This window comes from Brachyistius frenatus, unplaced genomic scaffold (assembly GCF_029030835.1).
Source record: "Brachyistius frenatus isolate BFR_SWC_R1_liver_20210118 unplaced genomic scaffold, ASM2903083v1 Contig_216, whole genome shotgun sequence".
Taxonomy (NCBI): Eukaryota; Metazoa; Chordata; class Actinopteri; family Embiotocidae; genus Brachyistius; species Brachyistius frenatus.
Genome location: NW_027210815.1, coordinates 507,501 through 534,000, shown reverse-complemented (window position 1 = coordinate 534,000; position 26,500 = coordinate 507,501). Strand labels below are relative to the sequence as shown.

At 43.7% G+C, this 26,500-nt stretch overlaps 2 protein-coding genes across 4 annotated transcripts in view; one reads left to right on the top strand and one right to left on the bottom strand.

Annotated features, from left to right (window-relative positions):
• The window catches only part of mgat4b (alpha-1,3-mannosyl-glycoprotein 4-beta-N-acetylglucosaminyltransferase B), a 65,505-nt gene extending 53,165 nt beyond the window's left edge, over positions 1 to 12,340 (bottom strand). For all 3 annotated transcript variants that reach the window (XM_069719526.1, XM_069719528.1, XM_069719527.1), the window contains exon 1: positions 12,063 to 12,340. In XM_069719526.1, coding sequence (XP_069575627.1) covers positions 12,063 to 12,159 — 97 coding nt within the window. In that variant the 5' untranslated portion in view covers positions 12,160 to 12,340. The remainder of the gene's footprint in view (positions 1 to 12,062) is intronic.
• A 3,169-nt stretch (positions 12,341 to 15,509) lies between these two features.
• The window catches only part of LOC138633343 (diacylglycerol kinase theta), a 17,029-nt gene continuing 6,038 nt past the window's right edge, over positions 15,510 to 26,500 (top strand). Inside the window, exons 1-14 of the mRNA XM_069719514.1 lie at positions 15,510 to 16,637; positions 18,236 to 18,315; positions 20,675 to 20,774; positions 21,591 to 21,676; positions 22,500 to 22,625; positions 23,162 to 23,315; positions 23,657 to 23,722; positions 24,142 to 24,242; positions 24,510 to 24,715; positions 24,853 to 24,943; positions 25,390 to 25,444; positions 25,797 to 25,858; positions 26,027 to 26,177; positions 26,310 to 26,348. Of these exons, the coding sequence (XP_069575615.1) occupies positions 16,460 to 16,637; positions 18,236 to 18,315; positions 20,675 to 20,774; positions 21,591 to 21,676; positions 22,500 to 22,625; positions 23,162 to 23,315; positions 23,657 to 23,722; positions 24,142 to 24,242; positions 24,510 to 24,715; positions 24,853 to 24,943; positions 25,390 to 25,444; positions 25,797 to 25,858; positions 26,027 to 26,177; positions 26,310 to 26,348 (1,495 nt within the window). The 5' untranslated portion in view covers positions 15,510 to 16,459. The remainder of the gene's footprint in view (positions 16,638 to 18,235; positions 18,316 to 20,674; positions 20,775 to 21,590; positions 21,677 to 22,499; positions 22,626 to 23,161; positions 23,316 to 23,656; positions 23,723 to 24,141; positions 24,243 to 24,509; positions 24,716 to 24,852; positions 24,944 to 25,389; positions 25,445 to 25,796; positions 25,859 to 26,026; positions 26,178 to 26,309; positions 26,349 to 26,500) is intronic.

The window sequence follows — 26,500 nt, the reverse complement described above, 5'->3', positions numbered from 1 at the left end:
CATTATGTTGATAAAAAAAAACGTGATCTGGTTCTTTAAAACATATGTTGGAGTTTTGAATGTATTTTTTTAAAGTATGTTGAATTAAGCATAATTTGTTACCTAAATTGTGTTTTCTTCAAATTAAAGGAAGCACTGTTGTTTGGTTTAGTTTTAAAAAAAGTATTTCATTTATGAGGGGAAAAAAAGGAAGAGTGTACGGATTGTAGAAGATATTTGAGAGAGAGTTGTGATGTATTCATGAAGCTGACTTGAAGTTTATGACCAAGAACACAAACGCCAGAAAATATAACAACTGTGAGACTCTACGGAAAATAGAAATATAATTCTTTGAAATTAAAACGTTAAAAAAATTATTTCTGTCAAGGAAAGACATTTCTATGAGGTTGGTCTTTTTCTTTTTGAAGCATGTGTCTCTCTGCAAAGAATAACTTTATGATGAACTGCTCCGCTGCAGAAACACCGAACAGGAAGCTTTCACAGCAGCCGTGACCTCTGATCTGATCGGACAAGAAATTACTCCAGTTTTATTTTCCACCTCAGACAGCTGTTTATGTCACTGTGAGTTCGTCCAGGTGGGAAATCTAAATGTCTGAGGTCAGTCTGAGGTCAGTCTGAGGTCAGTCTGAGGTCAGTCTGAGGTCAGTCTGAGGTCTCTGTGATGACGAGGAAGTTCAGTCGTAAATAAAAAGAGAACAGAATGATGGAGGATGTCTTGTTATGGCGGTGAGAGCTGTGGACCTGAATCAGTGTGGATACAGGATACCGAGGCCCAGATTCCCCCCCCCCCCCCCTCCACACACACACACACACACTCCACCCGTCTGGGAGGTGGAGGTGAACGGAGTCAGGTAGCAGCTCGTGAATGAGAGGGTTTGTGGAAAAAGACTCGAGCAGCTTTTGGACACAAAGAGGGCATTTAGAGAGCGAGGGGCCACATCTGGAGGGAAACTGGAATACCAACCAATTAACCACAACACTTATATCCTCTCTGTGTGTGTGTGTGTGTGTGTGTGGGGGGGTAGCAGGGCAAAGTCAGTTTTCAGCTTTTAACTACCATCAAGATATTATTAAGGTTTAAAGCTGACGTCTTCTGTCCAAAACCCAAAGATAAGTAATTTATTATGACATAAAGCTGCAAAACATTTATTGTGTTAATGTAATTGTGTTAATGTTAGTGTGTTAATGTAAGTGTGTTAATGTAATTGTGTTAATGTTAGTGTGTTAATGTTATTGTGTTAATGTTATTGTGTTAATGTTAGTGTGTTAATGTAAGTGTGTTAATGTAATTGTGTTAATGTTAGTGTATTAATGTTATTGTGTTAATGTTATTGTGTTAATGTTAGTGTGTTAATGTAAGTGTGTTAATGTAATTGTGTTAATGTTAGTGTGTTAATGTTATTGTGTTAATGTTATTGTGATAATGTTATTGTGTTAATGTTAGTGTGTTAATGTTAGTGTTAATGTTAATGTGTTGATGTTATTGTGATAATGTTATTGTGTTAATGTTAGTGTGTTAATGTTAGTGTTAATGTTAATGTGTTGATGTTATTGTGTTAATGTAATTGTGTTAATGTTATTGTGTTCATATTATTGTGTTAATGTTAATATGTTAATGTAATTGTGTTAATGTTATTGTGTTAATGTTAGTGTGTTAATGTTATTGTGTTATGTAATTGTGTTAATGTTATTGTGTTAATGTTAGTGTGTTAATGTAATTGTGTTAATGTAATTGTGTTAATGTTATTGTGTTAATGTTATTGTGTTAATGTTAGTGTGTTAATGTTATTGTGTTAATGTTATTGTGTTAATGTAATTGTGTTAATGTTATTGTGTTAATGTAATTGTGTTAATGTTATTGTGTTAATGTTATTGTGTTAATGTTAGTGTGTTAATGTTATTGTGTTAATGTTATTGTGTTAATGTAATTGTGTTAATGTTATTGTGTTAATGTAATTGTGTTAATGTTATTGTGTTAATGTTATTGTGTTAATGTTAGTGTGTTAATGTTAGTGTGTTAATGTTAGTGTGTTAATGTTATTGTGTTAATGTAATTGTGTTAATGTTATTGTGTTAATGTAATTGTGTTAATGTTATTGTGTTAATGTTATTGTGTTAATGTTAGTGTGTTAATGTTATTGTGTTAATGTTAGTGTGTTAATGTTATTGTTAATGTTAGTGTGTTGATGTTATTGTGTTAATGTTAGTGTGTTCATGTTAATGTGTTAATGTTAGTGTGTTAATGTTAGTGTGTTAATGTTATTGTTAATGTTAGTGTGTTGATGTTATTGTGTTAATGTTAGTGTGTTAATGTTATTGTTAATGTTAGTGTGTTGATGTTATTGTGTTAATGTTATTGTGTTAATGTTAGTGTGTTAATGTTATTGTGTTAATGTTAGTGTGTTAATGTTATTGTGTTAATGTTAGTGTGTTAATGTTATTGTGTTAATGTTAGTGTGTTAATGTTATTGTTAATGTTAGTGTGTTGATGTTATTGTGTTAATGTTAGTGTGTTAATGTTAGTGTGTTAATGTTATTGTTAATGTTAGTGTGTTAATGTTATTGTGTTAATGTTAGTGTGTTAATGTTAGTGTGTTAATGTTATTGTGTTAATGTTAGTGTGTTAATGTTATTGTTAATGTTAGTGTGTTGATGTTATTGTGTTAATGTTAGTGTGTTCATGTTAATGTGTTCATGTTAATGTGTTCATGTTAATGTGTTAATGTTAATGTGTTCATGTTAGTGTGTTAATGTTAATGTGTTAATGTGTTCATGTTAGTGTGTTAATGTTAATGTGTTAATGTTAATGTGTTCATGTTAGTGTGTTAATGTTAATGTGTTAATGTTAATGCTGTGCAGTGTTATATGCATCATCACTGAAGTCATTTGAACTGAAGTGAATTGACTGAGATTTAAAACAACTAATGTAATGCTGCCTTCAGCCTGAACGCTCACATTACTCACTTACAGTAAACCAGTGTGTAGGGACACACACACACACACACACACACACACACACACACACACACACACACACACACACACACACATACTGGGTTTCTGGTAGACAGATGGTTCTCTCTGTGTGAGGAAGCCGGTCTGATTCAGTACAGAGACTCCCTGTCACCTCCTCCTCTTCTTCCTCCTCCTCTTCATCATCCTCCTCCTCCTACTCCTCCTCTTCATCTTCCTCCTCCTCCTCCTCCTCTTGATTCTGTTTCCTCCTCTTACATTTAAACACGCGTTCTTTCTGCTCATCTGTCTCTGCTTACCCTCCACGTCTCTTTGAATGCATCCTGTTTACTATTATGTGCAGATTGCATTTGTATGAGGTTATTAGACATTTTAATATGTTGCAGAAATCATAGTTGTGGTTTTGAGCAGCAGAGATTTCAGCCGAAAGGTTTTTTCTGCAGATCTTCTGGAGGCGCGTGTCGATCGTTTCTCCTCCGTGTGTTTCTCAGAGTAAAGTCACTTCATAACAGACAGAGTTCAAGATTCATCCAGAGTTCTGCAGCCGGCAGCATAAAAGTTTCATGGTCACGCTGTCTAAACTGCCCGTGTGTTTCTGAGGCAGGTTTTCAGAGCTGATCGAACGCCTTCATCTTCGTCTGTTAAAGAAGTCCGGAGTCACGAGTCAGCGACCAGCTGCAGGTTTGGTTTTCCTGAGATCAGCTGTTTAAGTTTTTGGAAGTTCTCGGTGCTGAGATAGATTTCTTTTCCCCAGCAGGTGCACCGACTTCAACAGCTCTCTCCGTCCTGGACACGTTCTGTTCTGCAGCTTTGTTCGGGTTCTAGAACGTCTGACTTCAAAGTGGAGTCACGGCCGTCTGTGTTTAAATCTCAGATTAAAGATGGTTTTATTGGTTCTTTGTAGACTTTATTCCTCCAATTGATTTTCCCTTCTTCCGGTTTCCTTCTATTCTTCTTTGGTTTAATTGTGTTTCTTTTGGTTTCCTGGAGGTTCAATTTAAACGATTTTTATTTTACTGTCCATGTTTAACCATCAACTGAATCGCTCTGCTTATAAAACGAGACACGAGGGCGCTCTGATGTTCATTCAGTTCCACCAACGATCAAAAAATAATATGAGCTTCTGATAAGATTTTCAGCTTCTGAAATGTCACACAGCGATTGTTGCGGCTCGTATGTCGTTCTTCATAAAACTGTACAAGAAATCTACGTTTATAAAGAAAAGATTTGTACAACAAAGTGAGATAGACACGCTTTGGGCTGTCGAGGCGTAAAAGTTACACATTTTGTAAGCGTGAAAGTTACACACATAAATGTGGCATGACTGCAAAAGAGTACAAAGGACATTTCTCCACAGTATGAGGAGGCAGGAGGCGGGGCTTGTTGGCATTAACCACAGACTGTCATGTGGGACAAAGACGTTTTGAATCGTGTGTTGTTGTTTGTTTCTGAACCCGAACAATGTTTTTTAGCATTAGCGTGTCAATTTCACGCTTTGTCATGATTCTGGGTTGCAATAATCAGGATTGCACAAATCACACAAAGATGACTTTTTCTCCACATTTTCAGACTAAAATTTGTCGTGCATCAGCGTTTTGCAGGTTTACAGGTTGACGCTTCACTCAAAGGCTTTAAAAGTATCTTACAAACTCAAACTGACCTCAGTTTGACCCCTATTTGACCCCGACATAATCCACATGATGATAAAGTGATGGAGAAACAACAACAAACCATCGTTTCTAAGCAGCTGCATCCTGCACACGTTGAAGATTTCAACCCGATAAACGACAGACGAACGAGAGTTCGAGCTGCAAAACAAAGAGCGAGTGTCCTCGAAGAGAGACGGCAGAACAAGAGGTCAAAGGTCACGTCCAAAACATGAAATCTCACACATACACACTCCGTCACATGCTGGAGGCAGTCGGTCACATGTTGTCCTCCTGATACCTCTGACAGACACACACACACACACACACACACACACACACACACACACACACACACACACACACACACACACACACACACACACACTCGTTGCCTCATCACTTGTTACGACAGACAAAGAAAGTGTTTCTCAGATCTTTTTGTTCCATCATTCAGTTTTAATTCAGACTTTATTAAAGACAAGTTTTAATGTTAAAAATATCCTTAAACTGAATGTTATTTGACACAAAAAGTCAATATTATTACAATATGTTTTCTATTTTTCAAAGGTTTCAAAAAATTGTCAATGACTCATACACTTCAATAATTTATCCATCATTTAACATTTATTTCAACTGTTTTATCCACAACTTCCAGCTAAATCAACCATTTATCCACAAATTTGAATTACTTTATATTTAATCAAGACATCTATATAGACCAGTTGCAACTGTTCTGTGCATGAAAAATATCTCAAAAACTTCTAAAATAAAAAAAGTAAATCTCACAAAAACCTTTTCACGCCTGTCTGACATGGAAAAGTTCGTAATAAAAGTAGATCGCAAGAAAACAGATTTAGTGGATAAATCCAGAAGCGTCGTGACTTAAACTGCATCGGAAACGTACGAACCGATTCAGAAGCTTGATTAAACCTCTGTGTGCAGCAGCGCCCCCTGCTGTGTGGAGGCCGGCAGTTTTTTTTTTTTTTGTGAAACAAGTTGTTCACGAAACAAAACTAAACGTATCAGACAGCTGCAGCTCTCAGTTATTAACAACGGATCAGCTACAAACATGTGAAGTTAGAGGTTCAGAGGTTTATCTGATGCTCTTTCATTCTGTCGTCTCGCTGCCGTGGAAACAAGAATCAGCACCAACAACAGTTTATTTATTTTCTTCACATCACAGCAGGAAACATGAAACAGTTTCTGAAAATGTGATTTAAATTGACGCTACATTTGGATGAAACCTGACGTGTGTGTTTCTGTGTTTGAGGGGTAATCTGTAGTTCAGGGTCACACACACACATTGGTGGTGGAGGTACTTACATCTTTTAGATTGGAGTAAAAGTACAAACAGTGTTATTAAAACGTTATCTTCATGTTATTTTTGAAAAAAATAAAAATAAAATCCTCCTCTTTTTTTGTTTATACGTAAATGTCTGTCTCTTCTAACTTCACATAAATGTAGTTAAAAAGTTATTAATAATTCTGAGAGCTGCAACGTTTTCGTTCATGAGAAACTTTTTTCACATGAAACCAATTGGAGGAAGAGGTCATCCAGTGAACGTGTCAACAGACTCCTGATTCCTGATCGTATCGGAGACACCAGCTGTTTTACAAACATTCTCGTGTTTCCTTCACAGATAACGATCTGAAATATTCATAAAACGTGTCAGAGTCTCTTCAGGGACTCGACAATAAAGCTCCGGACTCCGGTCATTGTCCGCTGCAGGAAGTATTCACATCCTTCACTTCAGTGAAAGTACAAATATCACACTGTAAAATTACTCTAAATGTATGTTTATTCAGAATAATGTTCTTGAAGTCATAAAGTCGCCTGCAGCCTGATGCTCTTTTACATGATGAGATTATTAGTCATGCATTAAAGAATAAGGAGTATTTTATTGCTGCAGTTGGTTGAGTGTTCAAAATATTTTAGATTTGACGTCAGCTGATGATTTTTTTTTTTTTTTTTTTTTGTCATAAATCGATCTGCTGGTTATTTTCTTGAGTAAATGTGTGAGTGTGATTTTGAAATCTCCGTCCCACATATGAAGCTTTGCTCTGACCGAGTTGAGTCCTTCGACAGTTCCTCTCCACCTGTTGAGCCTCTGAGTGCAACTCGACCTGCAGGAGCTCACATCAAATATTCATCAGCTCCTCACAGCGTCTTGAGACTCTCCGGCAGACACACCAACACAGGACGGTGTGTGACGGCAAAATCAGCACAGCACTCTCAATATCGTCTTTAACACATTATCATCCCGTTAGGATCCAGAACTGATGATGAAATGACCTCCGGTTCTGTCCAGCTACTAACCTTTTGAAGGAATTTGTCCAATAAATCTGATTCTAATAGAAGTAGTTGCCATGACAGCAGACGATGCTCCAAATATTCCCAGAAGATCCATACAAGTGTGTGTGTGTGTGTGTGTGTGTGTGTGTGTGTGTGTGTGTGTGTGTGTGTGTGTGTGTGTGTGTGTGTGTGTGTGTGTGTGTGTGTGTGTGTGTGTGTGTGTGTGTGTGTGTTGAGTCTGACTGCGACCTTCACTGCTGCCCGCACCTCAGTGGTTGGTAGCCTGAAACAACCCCCAACATTTCTCTATTAACACACACACACACACACACACACACACACACACACACATATATATATATATATATATATATATATATATATATAGAGAGAGAGAGAGAGAGAGAGAGAGAGCCATTAACAGAGTGACTGACACCTCAAACTGCAGCTTTTGTGACACAGATCAGTTAATCTGGAGCTCACATTACACACACACACACACACACACACACACACACACACACACACACACACACACACAGTCTCGGTTTCCCTCATATTGACCAAACTGTCGGAGATCTTCTGTCGCTGCCACAAAACAAAGAGGAGGAGGAGGAGGAGCGAAGGTAGAGAGGAGGAAATCAATAGTCCTCCTTCTGTCTGTCAAAGAGGAGTCCCCCCTCTTCAACAGGACGTGGATTCATGTCTTTAATGCTGAATAAGTGTTCATGTAAACTTCCATTGAAAGGCAGGACGTTGAACACACTAACAAATAAATTGCTCTTAAATTTCATAGTTTTCCAGGCAAATCTGAAATATAAAACTCTTTTATTTTGACACTTCCTGTTAAACTCCTGATGTTTTAATGTTTCCACGATGAACTGAGCTGGAATTAACACAAAGGATTTTGTTTTTAATGACATAAATAAACTTCTAATTCCACATATTTGTAGCTGATGATTTGTTAATAGCAGATTGTTTCCATGGTAACGAGCCACACAGAGACAAGTTAAAGGGACAGTTATTATATGTATATATACAAGTTATTATTACATATTTAAAATTAAATAATGAATTTAACCTCTTAATATCAAATGAAACTGATAATTTACACAGATGTGTGTTTTGTAAAAGAAGTTAGAACAGGAAGTGTCACAACCCTTTCAAATTAAAATGTAAAAAAAATTAATAAAACTGGAAACAGAGTTATTCATGTTTTCTGTTGCTGTTAATTGGTTTTTAAGTTGGATTTTATGACACACACACACACACACACACACACACACACACACACACACACACACACACACACATTACAACAAAGTACTGAACAGATTTCATGGATCAGTTTGTGGAACAGAAGCACAGAGAAGTTATCACATTAGAACGAAGCCAGGCAGGATGTGTGTGTGTGTGTGTGTGTGTGTGTGTGTGTGTGTGTGTGTGTGTGTGTGTGTGTGTGTGTGTGTGTGTGTGTGTGTGTGTGTGTGTGTGTTTCTGTGTGTGTGTGTGTGTGTGTGCGTGCGTGCGTGCGTGTGTGTGTGTGTGTGTTTTCTGTGTGTGTGTGTGTGTCTGTTTCTGTGTGTGTGTGTGTGTGTGTGTGTGTGTGTGTGTGTGTGTGTGTGTGTGTGTGTGTGTGTGTGTGTGTGTCTGTTTCTGTGTGTGTGTGTGTGTTTCTGTGTGTGTGTGTGTGTGTCTGTTTCTGTGTGTGTGTGTGTGTGTGTGTGTGTGTGTGTGTGTGTGTGTGTGTGTGTGTGTGTGTGTGTGTGTGTGTGTGTGTGTGTGTGTGTGTGTGTGTGTGTGTGTGTGTGTGTGTGTGTGTGTGTGTGTGTGTGTGTGTGTGTGTGTGTGTGTGTGTGTGTGTCTGAGATGATTCACTGATTTTTCTGAACTTTCACTCTAATTTGACGTTTTGGCATCAAAACAACAAAAATCTGCTGCAGAAGTGTTTCAGTCAGAAACTCAGTACTACAGAGTACTAGAGTATTATAGAGTACTACAGAGTATTAAAGAGTATTATAGCGTACTACAGAGTATTATAGAGTACTACAGAGTATTATAGAGTACTACAGAGTATTAAAGAGTACTACAGAGTATTATAGAGTACTACAGAGTATTAAAGAGTACTACAGAGTATTATAGAGTACTACAGAGTATTAAAGAGTACTACAGAGTATTATAGAGTACTACAGAGTATTATAAAGTATTATAGAGTACTACAGAGTACTACACAGTACTGCAGAGTATTATACAGTCCTACAGAGTATTATAGAGTGCTACAGACTACTAGTACTCTGTAGCACTCTATAATACTCTGTAGTACTCTGTAATACAAAATATCCACAACTTTTAAATAAAATAGCCTATAAATTTGTATAAAATGTTGTGAAACTGTTTATAAATTATCAGCAGAATGTTTGACATGATGAATAAAATGTGAATTATTTAGTTTTTGTTGAAATCTTTCATGTTTAAAGTTCCTGATTGACGACTGAAGTCCAGTTATTGATTAATGATCAGCTGATGATCAGAACAGGATTCAGAGATCACAATCTGATTCTACTGTTTATTAGAAGATAACAGGCAGCTTCTACTCTGTTTGTGTGTGTGTGTGTGTGTGTGTGTGTGTGTGTGTGTGTGTGTGTGTGTGTGTGTGTGTGTGTGTGTGTGTGTGTGTGTGTGTGTCAGATGTGTTGGTTCAACAGTCGGAGATCAGATTTCACTTCAGGACAATTAAACCGCACAAACGTCTGTAAACACATCGGAGATATCGAAACTGAAGCGGCGAGTCTGAACCTGCCTCAGATCAGGAAACACTGCTGTCAGACGGTCCCTGAACGCACCAGCTGAGGATGTTTTTCAAAATAAAACCTGAGCACAGCACAAGCAGATGAGTTTTACTACAAAGCAAACACTCCCCTCTTCCACCTGACTCCACCCGACCGCTGTGTGCTGTGTTTAACCACCCGTCTCATCTGGCAGGAAATGTATCACTAATGAAGCGCCCATCCTCGTCTGGTCTCCACCCGCCTGCCCCAAACACGCCAAGCACAGCAGCCTGAAGCTCCAGACTTAATCTGGTACACAACAGCTGAAACCCCACCCGCCTGTGACCAAACCAAATGCTCCTTTAAAAGCACCACCCCCCCATTACAGGCTGCAGGGAGTCCCAAACCAAGCGCTCCCATAGACCTGGGCGTGCAGCTGGCATCTGAGTCTAAATATGTTATCACTGACAGGTACACGCACGCACACACACACACACATACACATTAAACATCACACCCTCCACCAACCAGGCCTGTGATTTACCACAAACCAAGCGCTCCCTTTCTCCAGGAGCATACATGTGTTGTTCCAGAGGTGGAGTCGTCTCCTCCCGCACAGGCCTGTGAGGGATCATAAATGAAGCACCCCATTCTGCTCAGGAGCTGCTCCACCTGAACCTCGGTCCAAAACAAACGCACCCACAGCAAGAAACACAAATCAAACACCTTTCTTTTAATTGAAGGAGGTCCACTCACACTCACAACAAACACCTCTCCTGCTTCCATCCACACCACCCGTCTCTTCTTCTGTATCATGGAACACAAACCAAGCGCTCCTTTAACCTCCACCGAACGTTCAGCCCAGACTTTCTTCAGCATCCTCAAATCTTCCTCTTGACGCACCACATTACAAACTAAGCTCTCCCTCGATGACCTACAGATTCCCCTCCTCCTGTCTCCTCCTCCCCTGTCTCCCGTCTCCTCTCCTGCCATGCGAGGCCAACTCCAAACAAGCGCTCCCAGGAGTACCTCCAGTGACGAACAATGTCGTTCCTTTTTCTGCAACACAACAAAAACAAACAAACCCTGACCCTCCTCCACATGTGAACCAAGCGCTCCCTCCCAGCATCCTGAACTGTGTGGGATGTCAAACCTCACCCCTCAACTGGCAAATCAAGCGCTCCCTTCCCTACTTCAGAAGAGACGCAAAAAAAATCAAACCAACCCCTTCCATGAGCAGGCATGTTGCACATCAGCAATCAAGCGCACCCCTCATTGCCTAGGGGACAACAGTGTCATCCCATCAAAAGGTTTAATCTTCTTCTTTATCCTCTTTAATGCACCCTCTCCTCTTAACTGGCAGGTATTACAAACCAAACGCACCCTGCTACACGTCTCTGCTGGAGCTTCATTCAACATTCAGAGAGATGCACAAAATGTATGTGCAACAAAATCAAACAAACCCCTCTTTTCCTTCGCTACCCTCGCTCATGTCTGGTGCAACACAAACCAAGCGCTCCCTTCGTCACCTCCCGACCTGGAGCTTCCCTCCATATGCAAAAGCATCATTTTCCTTTTCTACAACGGAGCGTGGCTACAACCAACTCAAATCAAACCAACCCCTCCTCTTCTCCTTTTCTGTCCACCTCCTCTGACCACATCACAAACCAAGCGCTTCCCTCAGAACCTGGAGGTTCCCTTCACACCAACTGTTTATCTGTTTTATAAAGTGCAAAGTGAGGCTGTAACAAAATCAAACAACCCCTCAGCCTATCATCCAGACTCCTCAGAAGGGCAGCTCTGGCACAACAGAACAAGCGCTCCCTCCATTACCTTAACAGGAACACTTATTAAACTCAGGGAGGAGCTGCAACACAATCAAACACCTGCAGCTTTAACTGTGGTGCACCACAAATCAAGCGCTCCCTTCATTACCTCCCAGACAACCCCCCCCTCCCAGACCACCTTCATCCTGACCATCTTCCCTCAGTGGACATGTGATGCACCACAAACCAAGCGCTCCCCTGATGCCCTCACATCGGCAGCAGCAGCAGCATCATGAGTCTCTGCAACACCAATCAAACCCCGCCCTCCTCCTCCTCTCCTTCCTGTGGAACCTCTCCTCTACCAGCCGGCATGTGAGGTGTAACAAACCGAGCGCTCCCTCTACCTCTGAAGCCTGCAGCCGCACATCAACACCATCATGCGTTTTTTTTTTCCTGCAACATTCAAAACACAAAGCAGAGCAGCAACCAAACCTTACGACCCCCCTTGCCCCCCCTCATCCCCCTCCCACTCCCCCCTCCCCTCCACCAGGACCCAGCATGACAAAACGAGCACACACACAGACACACACAGACAGAGCGGGACGGGTCGTACCTCTGGAGCTGCTGAAGGCGGTGTACCAGGACAGAGAGACCAGCCCGCACAGCCCGAACAACAAGACCGTCAGGAAGGAGACATTTCGGAGCCTCATCTCCGGAGCATGTCCGCACCGAGAGGGGGGAGGAGGAGAAGGGCGGCGGGGGGAGGGAGGGGGGACGGATGGATGCGGGGGGGAAGAAGTGGGGGGAGGCAGGTGGACCACCGAGAGACAGGTGAGACCGAGAGAGACACCGGGACAGACGGAGAGGCGGGCGGAGCTGGTACCGTTAGAGCAGCAGCAGCGAGACTGAAGGGAGAGCCGCGATGTGAGAGAGGAGGAGGAGGAGGAGGGGGGGGGCGGAGACAAACAGGTAGAGAGACATGAGGAGGAAGGGGAGAGAGAGAGGAGGACTGGTTTCAACAGTTTCAATCATCACACAGAAAACATTTAAAAGAGGAGGAACCGGAGGATAAATCAAACGCTGCTGCTCAGGTGTTCATCCACCTGCTGGAAAAACCGGAAGTCATTCACGTGTTCACGCTGAGGTTTTCACCTTTATCAGATAAAAGTATGAAAATATTTTCAATTCTGATATAAAACAAAAAATTGAATTTGTCAGCAGTGGAAAGTAATGAAGTACATTTACTCAGTCATAAAGTAGTTTTGAGGTATTTGTACTTTTAGTATTTCCATCGTTGACTTTCTATTTATTTTTCTATTTAATCAATTTTTTTTGTTCTATTTATTTATTTTCTATTTTCTATTTATATTCTTTACATTTCAAAAGGGAAATATTCTACTTTGTCCTCTACAACATTTATTTGACAGCACCAGGTGTAGGTGGAGCACCTGAACAAAGCCCCGCCTCTTTTTCTCCAAATAAGGAAATCAAATATTAATAATTTATTTCGATTTTGTTGTTGTTGTTGTTGTTGTTGTTGGTTTGGAGATACGATCTTCTCTAAATCGTCAGTCAGGGTGATATTTAAGGTGTGTTAAATGATTCATGAACCCTCGTTTTGATCCGCTCCCGTTTGCCCTGTTGAAGGTATTACACACTTCCTGTATGTTTCAAATTAAAAGCCGTATACTGTTTAAGCAGACTTAACAAGGCCTTTATTGTGAAACGAGCAGGAAACTGTTGCGATTGATTTGTGTGCAGCGCCACCTAGTGGTCAACATGAGCAGCTCTTCACCCACACAGTTTTGGACTCCGCTATATGTTGCTGTTGAATTATGTTTTTTGAATCGAAAAGATAAACTTTGTGACCAAAATCCAAATTAATCCTAATTAATTGTTAAGTAACATTTCACATAGGAACTTTTTGAAAAGTGTAGAAGATCAGGTGGAGGTGGTTCTCTTAAATTTTTCTTTAAATCTTTCTTATAGAGGCTACAGTCTATGAAGTAATGAAACGAATCCTTTAAAGCTCCACAGGGGTTAACTGGATGACCAAAAAGGAACATTTAAGGTTAATTTCTTTCTTCTGCAGGTTTGTGACGTCTGTGTCAGTTTTACTGTGTCACACTGACACCTGGTGGTCAAACACAGCAGGTACAGTTCAGTGCTCTGATAGAGACACAAAACATAAACAAAACATCACACGAGGGAATGAAAATAACTGAGCTGCATTAATATCAGCTACTGTGAAGTAAAATAATGATGCTTCATCAAAGTTTCAGCTTTAAACTGAGCGCATTTACATCTGTGTGGGAGAAACAGTCCTTTTAACACACAGCGGCCAAAGTTAAAAAAAAAAAATCAAGGAGTCAAACAGAATCATCATATTTAATATTTAATGTAAAATCCTCTACTGTCCTGAAGTGTTGGACCTTCACAGCCACCGTACTCTGACCCACATACAGACGCTTCTGCTCACCTCGTCGGTTTCAAGGTGATTTTATTTCACGCCGTCTCGTCGAGGTCCGCCTGCAAAGAAATGTAATTATAAAAAGCAATCATTTAAAACACATCTTTATTCACTTCTAATGTTTGACTTAAAATATGCGTTTAACTGATTAAACATTTTAAATCAAATGGCATCAGGTTTATGTAACATTTTTACAATAATTTATTATTTTGCACCTCCCACTTCTGAAAGTTGAAGTAGCACCTGAGTGTTTCGTCATTTATGAGAACTACTGTTGGATCCGTGTAGTTTCCCTTTGAGGATCAAATAATATAATAAATAATAATAATAACAATAATAGAGCGATCGAACTAAGCCTCCAGTTCAGATTCTGTCCGTCACCATCTTTGCTAGTTCGGAGCGGTTTGGAGCAGGAAGTGACCATATTTGGACGAGCTGGGGGAGGAGCCAGAGGTGGATCTGACCGATCTGATCGGAAACCTGACGATACTACGTCCCGCCCACCGATAGCTGTAACCTGACTGCACCACAGGCCTGTCAATCAAACAGACACGCCCCCAAAAACAGGTCTTCTTGAATCTTCTTTTCTAATGAATGAGGGATTATTTTCAGATGGACCTCCAGAAAACTAAGAAGAAGGAGTGACTTTAGCTAACAACACCGAGATAACTGATGGACACATTTTATTCACTTTGGATTTGATGAGAGAAGTTGAATGGGAGTCTATGGAGCCGGAGGCTTTTTGGAGCCGACCTCTAGTGGCACTCGCTGGTATTGCAGCTGAAGACACTTCTGGATCAGAACCATTTTACAGACCTGAAGCTACGAACTCTTTTAGAAACAGTCTGTGGTTAAAACGTAGAAACACTTGACATGAACAACTCTATAATTTTATCTTGTAATCATCATTCCTCCTTAACAGCAACAATAAAAAAGTCAACTAGGTGTGAGTTCAGTTAAGAGTTACATAACATAATGTACAAAATTTAGCATTTTCCAATGGCATTTAGAACTGGAAATGCAGTGCTCAGTGTGGGCGGAGTCCATGTTAGACCCCGCCCACATTGAGCACCGCCCTGGTCTGCAGCCAGGGGGCTTCTCTATATCTGACTGTGGTTAAACGTCCTAAACGCTTGGTGAAGCTGATGTTAGGTAAATTAACCTGCCGTGCCCTGCAGCCATCTCTCCCACAGCTTTCAGCCCTCCCCACTGTCCGTCCTCCTGAAATCAGTTCATCCATCAATTTCATAAAATAAATTGTCTACAAGATCTAAAGGATGATTTTATTCCATCATACTTCCTGTTTTTTAAATTAAAGCACTTTGAATAAAGTTGTTGCTGAACAAATAATCTCTCCTTTTATTTCAGTAAATCCTGTTTCAACAGACAGTAAAGAAGCTTCTGCAGGTTTAATGACAATATCTCATAATAAAATTCAACCTTAGTTCTCCAGTAAAATACTGTTCAACATCAGAAGGAAGATCAAAGGAAGGGAAGGAGCAACAGGAGGAGGAAATAATGAGCTGGTTAGAAAGCTGCTGAAGTTCAGAGGAGCCTCTGATGAGGAGGAAGGGAGGAAGGGAAGGAGACGAGGAGAGGAGGAGGAGGGAGGAGGAGTAAATCAGTGTTGGAGACTCGACGCGGAAGAAGAATCAGCCTCGGAAAAGGAAGAAGAAAGCCGAAATGAACGCAGCCCCCCCCTCCGGCGGACTGCACACTTGTTGATCCGCGTTGATCTCCGGTTCCTGCGGGCGGCTGCCGGCTTCTACCCGCCCGGGCTCGCGTGTGTTTGGACCGGCTTGGTTGCAGGCTACCTGGCGGATACAAAAAAACCAACATCCTTCGTCTCTCAGACTTCATCTCGCCACAGACACGCCGCTTTCAGCTTCACGGATCAATATGTCATCATTTATTCATCCGGCTTCCTGAGCGGGGAGCTGCCGGGAACCCTCTGCTCGGTGCCGCGCCGCTGGGTGGCACCGCTGTCTGCGGGCGGAGGGACTCTGATCTCGGCGTGGAGAGACCGCGAGGAGGTGTCGAAAAGGCTCGAAGACCCAGAAACCGCGGCCTCCGGGAGCTCCAGAAGATGGATATAGTCCATTAATCTTTCAGGGGTTTGATACTTGGCTGCTCTGTGAAAGCGGGATTCTGCAGCAGGCTCACCGACCTCGGCGCCTTCTCCGCCGGGCAGCACCGCTGGCTGCGGCCGGTGAAATGTGTCTCCACCGGGGAGCAGCGACGGCACATTTACCGTAAAACTAATCTCGTTTGGATCACAAAAAGCATTAACCGGTGACCTACGCGGTATTTCTGTATCTGGATAATTAGCTTTCCAAGCAGAGGAGAGGGGCGGGGGGACTCCTGGACGCACGCCGAGCACAGCGCCCTCTCTCAGGGCTGCGCCGCCGTGTCCGGCCGGTGGGATGTCTTTCCTCCGGGGGTGGAATATTTCCCAGATAGCCCAATTTTTCTGCAGCAGGAGTTAACCTCGTCCTGCCCCGTGTTGTCGCCCTGCCGCTGGGGAGAGTGTGTGAGAGGACATGGCCGACCCAGAGAGCCCGCTGACGGTGAAGAGGAGGCAGCCGTCCCCCGCGCTGCGGCCCCGATACCAGAGCTCAGGGCCCGGACACTGCTTCAGGAAAGCCACGCTGACCAAACCCACGTTCTGCCACAGCTGTAGCGACTTCATCTGGGGGCTCGTGGGCTTTCTGTGTGAAGGTACACACACACACACACACACACACACACTACCAGCGGGAATCGAACCACCAACCCTGCTGCTGCCTTGCTCTGCATGTGGAGCTGCAACCAGGTGTGTGTGTGTGTGTGTGTGTGTGTGTGTGTGTGTGTGTGTGTGTGTGTGTGTGTGTGTGTGTGTGTGTGTGTGTGTGTGTGTGTGTGAGAGATCCATCAGACTGCAGTTTGAATGAGAAAGTGTTGTTGTACACACACATGCAGTGAAACATTAACACACTAACAGTTTTCCAACGTCCTGTTTGTCCTCTGTTCGTCTCCCTGATGTCTTCACTGAGGGACGACTTATTACGGATTCAACAGGCGCACTCAGGAGCACAAATACACACACACACACACACACACACACACACACACACACACACACAACAATATACAACTACTACACACACATAATCACACACAGCCACTACACAACTACACACACAAAGACTGCACAACAGCTACGCAACCACTGCACACACAAAGGCACTCTACACACACACAAAAACACTACAGAAACACACATACAACCACTACACAATTACACAACAACTACACAACCACCACAAAAATATACAAACACTTGAACAACCTCTCCAGTCTGCCCAGTAACACACTGGTCTTCCATTTTGTGTGTGTGTGTGTGTGTGTGTGTGTGTGTGTGTGTGTGTGTGTGTGTGTGTGTGTGTGTGTAGTGTGTGTGTGTGTGTGTGTGTGTGCGTGCGTGTGTGTGTGTGTGTGTGTGTGTGTGTGTGTGTGTGTGTGTGTAATGTGTGTGTGTGTGTGTGTGTGAGGTGTAAAGTGTGTGTTGCTTAGTTGGAGCGGCAGTCAAGTCATGATTTACTGCCTCCGGTTGGCATGGCAACAGGACACTGGTAGGGATGCTTGATGCTGGAGGAATGTGTGTGTGACAGCCGGCAGAGATGTGACCATCCTCTTCCTCCTCTTCCTCCTCTTCCTCCCCAACAGCAGGAGCAGCGCTGCGTTCGCTGGATTCGGTAACATCCGGTGTTGTGAAAGCGACAGTTCACCACCGTGAGAACTCACAACGTCTGACCACAAACTGAATGTCAGTTAATCGACAGTCTGTGACATCACAGCCGGAGGAAAACAGCTCTGCACAACTTCCTGCTTTTGTCCACTCGAGGATGAAAACATTCTTTTTTAAATATCAGCAGAGATCTAACATTTCCTCTGACTGTGACTCATTAATAAAACTGCTGCATGTAGAAGGAAGAAGGAAAGCTTTCATCACATTCATTCATCAGGAGGAAAGATGTGAATGAAATTCATCAGTTTTATATCAATGTGATTTAAACTAAGTGAAAAACAAGCTGATGAACAAGAAGACGTTTGATCTTTATCTTTGAAAATGTCTGAATATGATGAAAAACATCGAACCGTGTTTGAAGCTGCAGCCGGAAAATAAAAATCATGATTAAATCATTTCTGTCAGTAATCAACTCGACTGAGTCTGAAACCACACCGGTCCAAACTCCTCTCCTCTGTCTCCTCCTCCTCTGTCCTCCGCTGTCCTCCTCTGTCCCCTCCTCCTCTGTCCTCCTCTGTCTCCTCCTCAGTGTGTAACTTCATGTGTCATGAGAAGTGCCTGAAGACGCTTCGGACTGTCTGTTCCTGTGTGACTCCGTCTTCAGTCCGGGTGAGTTTTTATTTCTGATGTAGGTCAGAGCTGCTGAATCACCACACACACACACACGCACACACGCACACACGCACACACACACACACACACGCACGCACGCACGCACGCACGCACGCACGCACGCACACGCGCGCGCACGCGCGCGCGCACGCACGCACGCACGCACACACACACACACACACACACACACACACACACAGACAGAGAAGACACACACACACACACACACACACACTCTGACATGATGTTTATTGATCACTGATCAATGAGACTGACTGACTGCTGCAGTGATCAATAGATGAGCAGCTGCAGCGAAGCTTCATCTCACCTGTTCATCAGCATGAGAACACAAAGTCGTTGCCGTGACAACAGACGATGCTTCAAATCTGGATGTTGATGCAAAGAATTGACAGATTCTAAAAAGGTGGATGTTTCACACACAACCCGACACACACAGAAGATCTATACGAGTCCAGAACCGAGTCCAGAACCAGTTTAAAACTAGTCCAAAGTCTGTGTAAAAGTAGTCTACAACCGAGTCCTAAACTAAGTCCTAAATCTCTCCTGAACTTGTCCAAAAACGGGTCCTAAACTAAAACCAGGACTGAGACCAGTTTAAATTCAGTCACAAACATGGTTCAGATATTTACGGATTCTAGACGATCTACAATTATAAAAAGATATCTGTCAATATTTAATGGTGAGAAACATGTAAAAACTATTTCACACAGGGATTTCATCAGCCCCCCCGCCCTCCGAGGGCCTCGACCGTCGGCCCCCCCGCCCTCGGTCGCGCCCCCACCCCGACGGCCCATCACCTGCTGCTGGCTGAGAACATTATATAACCTGTCATGCTGATAAGAGGACGCTCGTGTTGTCGTCATATTTGAAACACTAAAAGCAAATGAGAATCATGTTCAGCCGAGACACGATGAATAAATCAAAACTAGAGAAGCAGAACGGAGCTGGAATTAAATCTGCAGCTTTTTCCTGCTCCTTTAAATCATTCATACAGATAAAGCCCCGCCCACCTACACCACAGGCCTGTCAATCAAATAGCCCCACTCCCAAACATACAATGACACCATGATGACTTGTGGAAAACATTTACTGACTTTGTACTTCAGGAGAGAACTTGATGCTTTTGAATGGGATTCTATAGGAGACAGCCCCTAGTGGCCCTCGATGGTACTACAGATGGGATTCTATAGGAGACAGCCCCTAGTGGCCCTCGATGGTACTACAGATGGGATTCTATAGGAGACAGCCCCTAGTGGCCCTCGATGGTACGACAGATGGGATTCTATAGGAGACAACCCCTAGTGGCCCTCGATGGTACTACAGATGGGATTCTATAGGAGACAGCCCCTAGTGGCCCTCGATGGTACTACAGATGGGATTCTATAGGAGACAGCCCCTAGTGGCCCTCGATGGTACGACAGATGGGATTCTATAGGAGACAGCCCCTAGTGGCCCTCGATGGTACTACAGATGGGATTCTATAGGAGACAGCCCCTAGTGGCCCTCGATGGTACGACAGATGGGATTCTATAGGAGACAACCCCTAGTGGCCCTCGATGGTACTACAGATGGGATTCTATAGGAGACAGCCCCTAGTGGCCCTCGATGGTACGACAGATGGGATTCTATAGGAGACAACCCCTAGTGGCCCTCGATGGTACTACAGATGGGATTCTATAGGAGACAGCCCCTAGTGGCCCTCGATGGTACTACAGATGGGATTCTATAGGAGACAGCCCTTAGTGGCCCTCGATGGTACGACAGATGGGATTCTATAGGAGACAGCCCCTAGTGGCCCTCGATGGTACTACAGATGGGATTCTATAGGAGACAGCCCTTAGTGGCCCTCGATGGTACGACAGATGGGATTCTATAGGAGACAGCCCTTAGTGGCCCTCGATGGTACTACAGATGGGATTCTATAGGAGACAGCCCCTAGTGGCCCTCGATGGTACGACAGATGGGATTCTATAGGAGACAGCCCCTAGTGGCCCTCGATGGTACGACAGATGGGATTCTATAGGAGACAGCCCTTAGTGGCCCTCGATGGTACGACAGATGGGATTCTATAGGAGACAGCCCTTAGTGGCCCTCGATGGTACTACATTTTCAGACTTCAGTTTTAAGACTTGAAGATTATGAAAAAAAATTCTGAATCAAACAAACACAGCTCTCAGAATTATTAACAAGTTTAAATCATCTTTGGTTCTTTATCAGCAGGATGAACCACGTGTTGTGTTTTTCTTCTGCTGGAGGCTTTCTGTTGGTTTTATTGTGTTTACTCTTGTTTTTCCTGTTAATTTGCATCACCGTTTGTCTCTGCTGCCCCCTGCAGGTGCCGGTGGCTCACTGCTTTGGTCCGGCTGCTCACAAGAAACGTTTCTGCTGCGTCTGCCGAAAACAAACGGACGGCAACTCTGCGCTGCGCTGCGAAGGTCAGACCACAACCATCACCAGTTAGACCACAACCATCACTAGTCAGACCACAACCATTGCTAGTCAGACCACAACCATCACCAGTTAGACCACAACCATCACTAGTCAGACCACAACCATCACCAGTTAGACCACAACCATCACTAGTCAGACCACAACCATCACCAGTTAGACCACAACCATCACTAGTTAGACCACAACCATCGCTAGTCAGACCACAACCATCACCAGTTAGACCACAACCATCACTAGTCAGACCACAACCATCACCAGTTAGACCACAACCATCACTAGTTAGACCACAACCATCGCTAGTCAGACCACAACCATCACCAGTTAGACCACAACCATCACTAGTTAGACCACAACCATCACCAGTTAGACCACAACCATCACTAGTTAGACCACAACCATCGCTAGTCAGACCACAACCATCACTAGTCAGACCACAACCATCACTAGTCAGACCACAACCATCGCTAGTCAGACCACAACCATCACTAGTCAGACCACAACCATCACTAGTCAGACCACAACCATCGCACATTAAAAATAAAAAAAGCATTGAACTGAGGTTTTACCACTTATTTACTTGTAACACCAAATAAGCTTCGAGCTCTCAGACTTTGAACCTTTTTAATCTGAGCTGTAGTTACAGAGCTGCTCAGACCTGTGATTCAGATTACATGTCAGTGAAATGATGTGTGTGTGTGTGTGTGTGTGTGTGTGTGTGTGTGTGTGTGTGTGTGTGTGTGTGTGTGTGTGTGTGTGTGTGTGTGTGTGTGTGTGTGTGTGTGTGTGTGTGTGTGTTTCAGTGTGTGAGCTGCATGTCCACGCTGACTGCGCCGTCTTCAGTTGTGCCGACTGTCGCAGTTGTCACGTGGATACGACTCTGGAGAAGGTGCGTAAAAATAAGGATAAAATGTCTAATATCTGCAGTCATGTAATTCACTGTCTGACCTAATGGTGGCAGTGTTGTCTCTCTGTTCCAAGGTTTAAACCACAGACTGAATATATGAGTTTGTAGCTTCAGGTCTGTAAAATGGTTCTGATCCAGAAGTGTCTTCAGCTGCAATACCAGCGAGTGCCACTAGAGGTCGGCTCCAAAAAGCCTCCGGCTCCATAGACTCCCATTCAACTTCTCTCATCAAATCCAAAGTGAATAAAATGTGTCCATCAGTTATCTCGGTGTTGTTAGCTAAAGTCACTCCTTCTTCTTAGTTTTCTGGAGGTCCATCTGAAAATAATCCCTCATTCATTAGAAAAGAAGATTCAAGAAGACCTGTTTTTGGGGGCGTGTCTGTTTGATTGACAGGCCTGTGGTGCAGTCAGGTTACAGCTATCGGTGGGCGGGACGTAGTATCGTCAGGTTTCCGATCAGATCGGTCAGATCCAGCGCTGGCTCCTCCCCCAGTTCGTCCAAATATGGTCACTTCCTGCTCCAAACCGCTATGGACTAAACTGAAGTGATGTCTTCACTGGTGACATGTAGTGGTGATTCTTTTATTTTGAAATACTACAGTAGAAACTGATCTGTGTGTCTTTGCTGTCAGTTTAATGTGAAGCCGTGTTATTGATCAGAGTTCAGAGTGACGGGTCACCTCTTTAATCAAAGACTTCCTGTGAACAGTAAATGAAGACGAGCTGATCTATCGCTCACAATGATTGATTAGAATCAATAAGATGAAGCTGATGATGACATCGTCCTACTCCTCTGCCTCCAGGATACGTTCCACCACCACTGGAGGGAGGGGAACCTGCCGGCGGCGGCGAGGTGCGAGGTGTGTCGGCGGTCCTGCGGGTCGTCCGACGTCCTGGCGGGGTCGAGGTGCGAGTGGTGCGGCATCACGGTGAGTATCGAAGTTATCTACCACTCCTACCTCAGTAGTAGTAGAAGAAGAAGAGGTGGGCTACTGTCACCAAGTAAACAACAGAAGAAGAAAAAGAACCACAAGTGAAGTAAAAATGAAGAACAAAATACTCAACTCTTACTTGGTGGACAGGATGTAGGACGTTTTCATAAAAACAAAAAGGTTTTAAAAACTAAAGGCGAGCAGGGAGTCCAAAAACAAGGTGAGCCCACTGGGACCGGATCCAAAAAGAACCAAGAACTAAAATAGTGAAAATAACTAAAACTCAAGGAGAAAATAAAGAAACTAGGAACGAAGAACGAACATCTTCAGAAATAAACGCAAGGGGAGGGAAGGACAACGAGGGACAGACAAAAATCAGAGAAGGGAGGACAGTGAGGGACAGATGTAACCGAATAGAGAAGACAGCGAGAGACAGGTTTTTATTTTTTATTTTGGCTGTTTCTCAGTTTAACCCAGTAAAAAGGACAAACCTCAACAGTGTGTCCTCCATGTGTGTTGTTCAACGTGTGCAGAGCCACGCAGCGTGTTACCTCAGCGTGCCACCAGAGTGCGCTGTGGGGCGTCTGCGCTGCATGCTGCTGCATCCGGCCTGCGTCCGCCTCGACTCCAGGAACTTCAGCAAGATGCACTGCTACCGCATCACGGAGAGCTGCAGCCCCGAGCTGGGTACACACACACACACACACACACACACGCACACACACACACACACACACACACACACACACACACACACAGACCACATCCTGTGATGCTGCTGACACGAACACTCGCCTGGTTTCCCGACAGCTTCACCGCTGAACTGAACGTGATGTTTTTCAGACATCAGGATGTCAATAAATATAAACTGATGCACTTTTAATAAACCTTCAACATGTTCAGAGTTAAATTAAGTTTCAGCAGCTTCTCTCTTTATTTAAACGGTCAGTTCACCCACACGATTCACAGAAAACCTCTTTTATTATAGTTCAAACTTTAAACTCTGTTTCCCTCCATGTTTCCATCAGATAACTGCGATGACGTCGACTCGTCTGCGGCGCCGTGGAGAGACGGTCAGCCGGCCGCTCCAGAGGGTCAGTTCACCTTTAGATATGATGTCATGATTTCGAATCTTTCCCTTTTATTTCATCACAATTGGTTTTGATTGTTTATTCTAATTATTATTATATCTAATGACAGGACTCCCCCTGAAAAACCAAAACATCAAACTTTTAGAATTGATTCATGAAAACTTTATTTCAATAAAAAAATTATAAAACAACTTCAATTCAAAGACGAAAACACAAAGGACAAAACTTGAAGCTTTAAAATATGATCTTAATATTTCAGACTGATGGGGAATCCAGATTCACGTGTGTGTGTGTGTGTGTGTGTGTGTGTGTGTGTGTGTGTGTGTGTGTGTGTGTGTGTGTGTGTGTGTGTGTGTGTGTGTGTGTGTGTGTGTGTGTGTGTGTGTGTGTGTGTGTGTGTGTTTATTTATTCTCACCAACAGGTAAACAGTTCCTGAAGGTGTTTGACGGCGATGATGCGGTGAAGCGCGGCTTCTTCCGGTTGGTCTCCATCTGTCGAGCCACGAGGAACGAGGAAGTCGTGGTAAAGAGCTCTGTCTCTTTCTCGAAAACACGACACACACACACACACACACACACACACACACACACACACACACACACACACACACACACACACACACACACACACACACACACACACACACACACACACACACTGATACTGTGACTACAGAGTAGAGCAGCAGGTGTGTGAACGATCACGTCTACGTAACCTCAGAAACCTCCTTTAAAGAGTTAATATGAACATTAATCTAAACGACGACCTTCTCCGACCTTTGACCTGCAGGAGGCGGCGCTGAGGTCCTTCTACCTCCCCGACGACCCGCAGGACTTCGAGCTGCACGAGGTCGGCGGCCTGCAGCGTCTCCACGGCGACAACGTCCCGAACCGGAACGGCGGTCCGGACAACAGGAGCTCCCCGAAGGACGCCTGGCTGCTGAGGGCCAAACCACGAGACGGGGACGTCGTCACGGTGCACGCCGGCTGGCCCAGGTGAGGGCGCTGTTGTTAGAAAAAACCAAAGTCAACAAAGAGTTGTTAAATTTACAGCAGTTTTATTTGAATTCTTTAAAAACACAATAAACCGGCTGCATGTTCCGACTTCCCTTCATGAACTGTTCGTGTTTCAGGTCGGCTGCAGCTTTCGTTTCCGTTTCCGTCTCAGAGAGAAGCACAGCAGCTTCAGTCCTCACGGAGGTCCTCAGGCAGCTGGACAGACAGGTGAGACAGACAGGTGGACGGATAGGTGAGACAGACAGGTGAGACAGACAGGTGAGACAGACAGGTGGACGGACAGGTGAGACAGACAGGTGAGACAGACAGGTGGACAGACAGGTGGATGGACAGGTGGACAGACAGGTGAGACAGACAGGTGGACAGACAGGTGGACGGACAGCTGAGACGGACAGGTGAGACGGACAGGTGGACGGACAGGTGACGTGCTGGAGACGACATCGGACGTTTAATGTGACACTACAAACAATTTAAAGTAATGATTCCAGGATAAACAGAAAGAAATTATATTTTGTGTTTTAAAACTGTTTTAAGGTTTTATTTTATTTTCAAAGTACGAAATTACTTGTTTAAAAAACAAAACAACCTTCATTAAAATCATTAAAATTCAACACGTTGAGCTCCTGTGATGATGACGATGTTTGTTGTTTCAGGACGAAGATGTGTCAAACTTCAGCCTCTTGGAGGTCTGCATGAGCAGCAAGCAAGGTAACAACAACAACAACAACAACAACAACAACAGCAACAACAATGTGAACTAAAGGGTTACATAAATAAAAAATCCCAGCAAAGTTTTAAGACATCTAAACCTGCTGCAGGAGCACCAGGGAGTGGAGACTTGGTGTTGATACCACGCCTCCTGCCCCACCCAGATGTTAGGCCACACCCCTTGCACTTTCCCCCAGATAAATAAACTCTCCATTTTGAACATCAGCGACCGTCTCGACATAAAATCTGAGTCATTAAAACCATAAAGTTTAACATCAGAGCGGACTGACAGTTTAATATTGAAGCTCTCTGTAGGTCAAAAGGTCGTGACCTCTGTGTTTGTGTCCTCCAGTGCAGAGACAGACGCTGAGTCCTCAGGAGAAGATGGTGGACAAACTGCAGGAGATCAGGAAGGTGAGTTCATGAACTCGAGTCTGAGTGAATTATAAATGGTTTTCTGACATTTTTGTGACAAAATAAATTAATTAATAGAGAAAACAATCAGAAGATGAATGAAAAAAGATCCTGTAAAACCTGCTGTGCTGAATAAAAGGAGGATAAAGTGTGTGCGTGGTTTCCCAGCTGTCCCTGCGGCAGATGAACCAGACGCGGTTCTACGTGGTGGAGAACAGGAAGCGGTCGGTGCAGGTCGGCCTGCTGATTGGAGGACTGCCCCCCCTGCTGACCAGAGAGGAGTACGTCCAGATGGTCGAGGAGCACCTGACCATCAAGAGTGAGTCGGCACAAACAAACGCCGTCACCTTCATCTGCAGTGTTACCGTCCCGCTGCAGCGCCCCCTGCTGGGTGGAGGACCACAGTCGTCTGCAAGTAAACTACAAATATTGTTGTCTTTGGTCTCTGCAGCTCACCTGGTCACCATCAGCCACATCTACAGCAGTCAAGGTGAGTCGGTCGTCATGGAAACCAGCCTGCGGAGCGCCCTCTGTTCTTCTCACACGGCTTTTTATTAAGTTCATCTTTAATTTTAAAGACCGAGAGAAACTCCAGCTGGATGTTTTCCTGTCTGTAGTTTTATATATCTGATGTTAATTTGT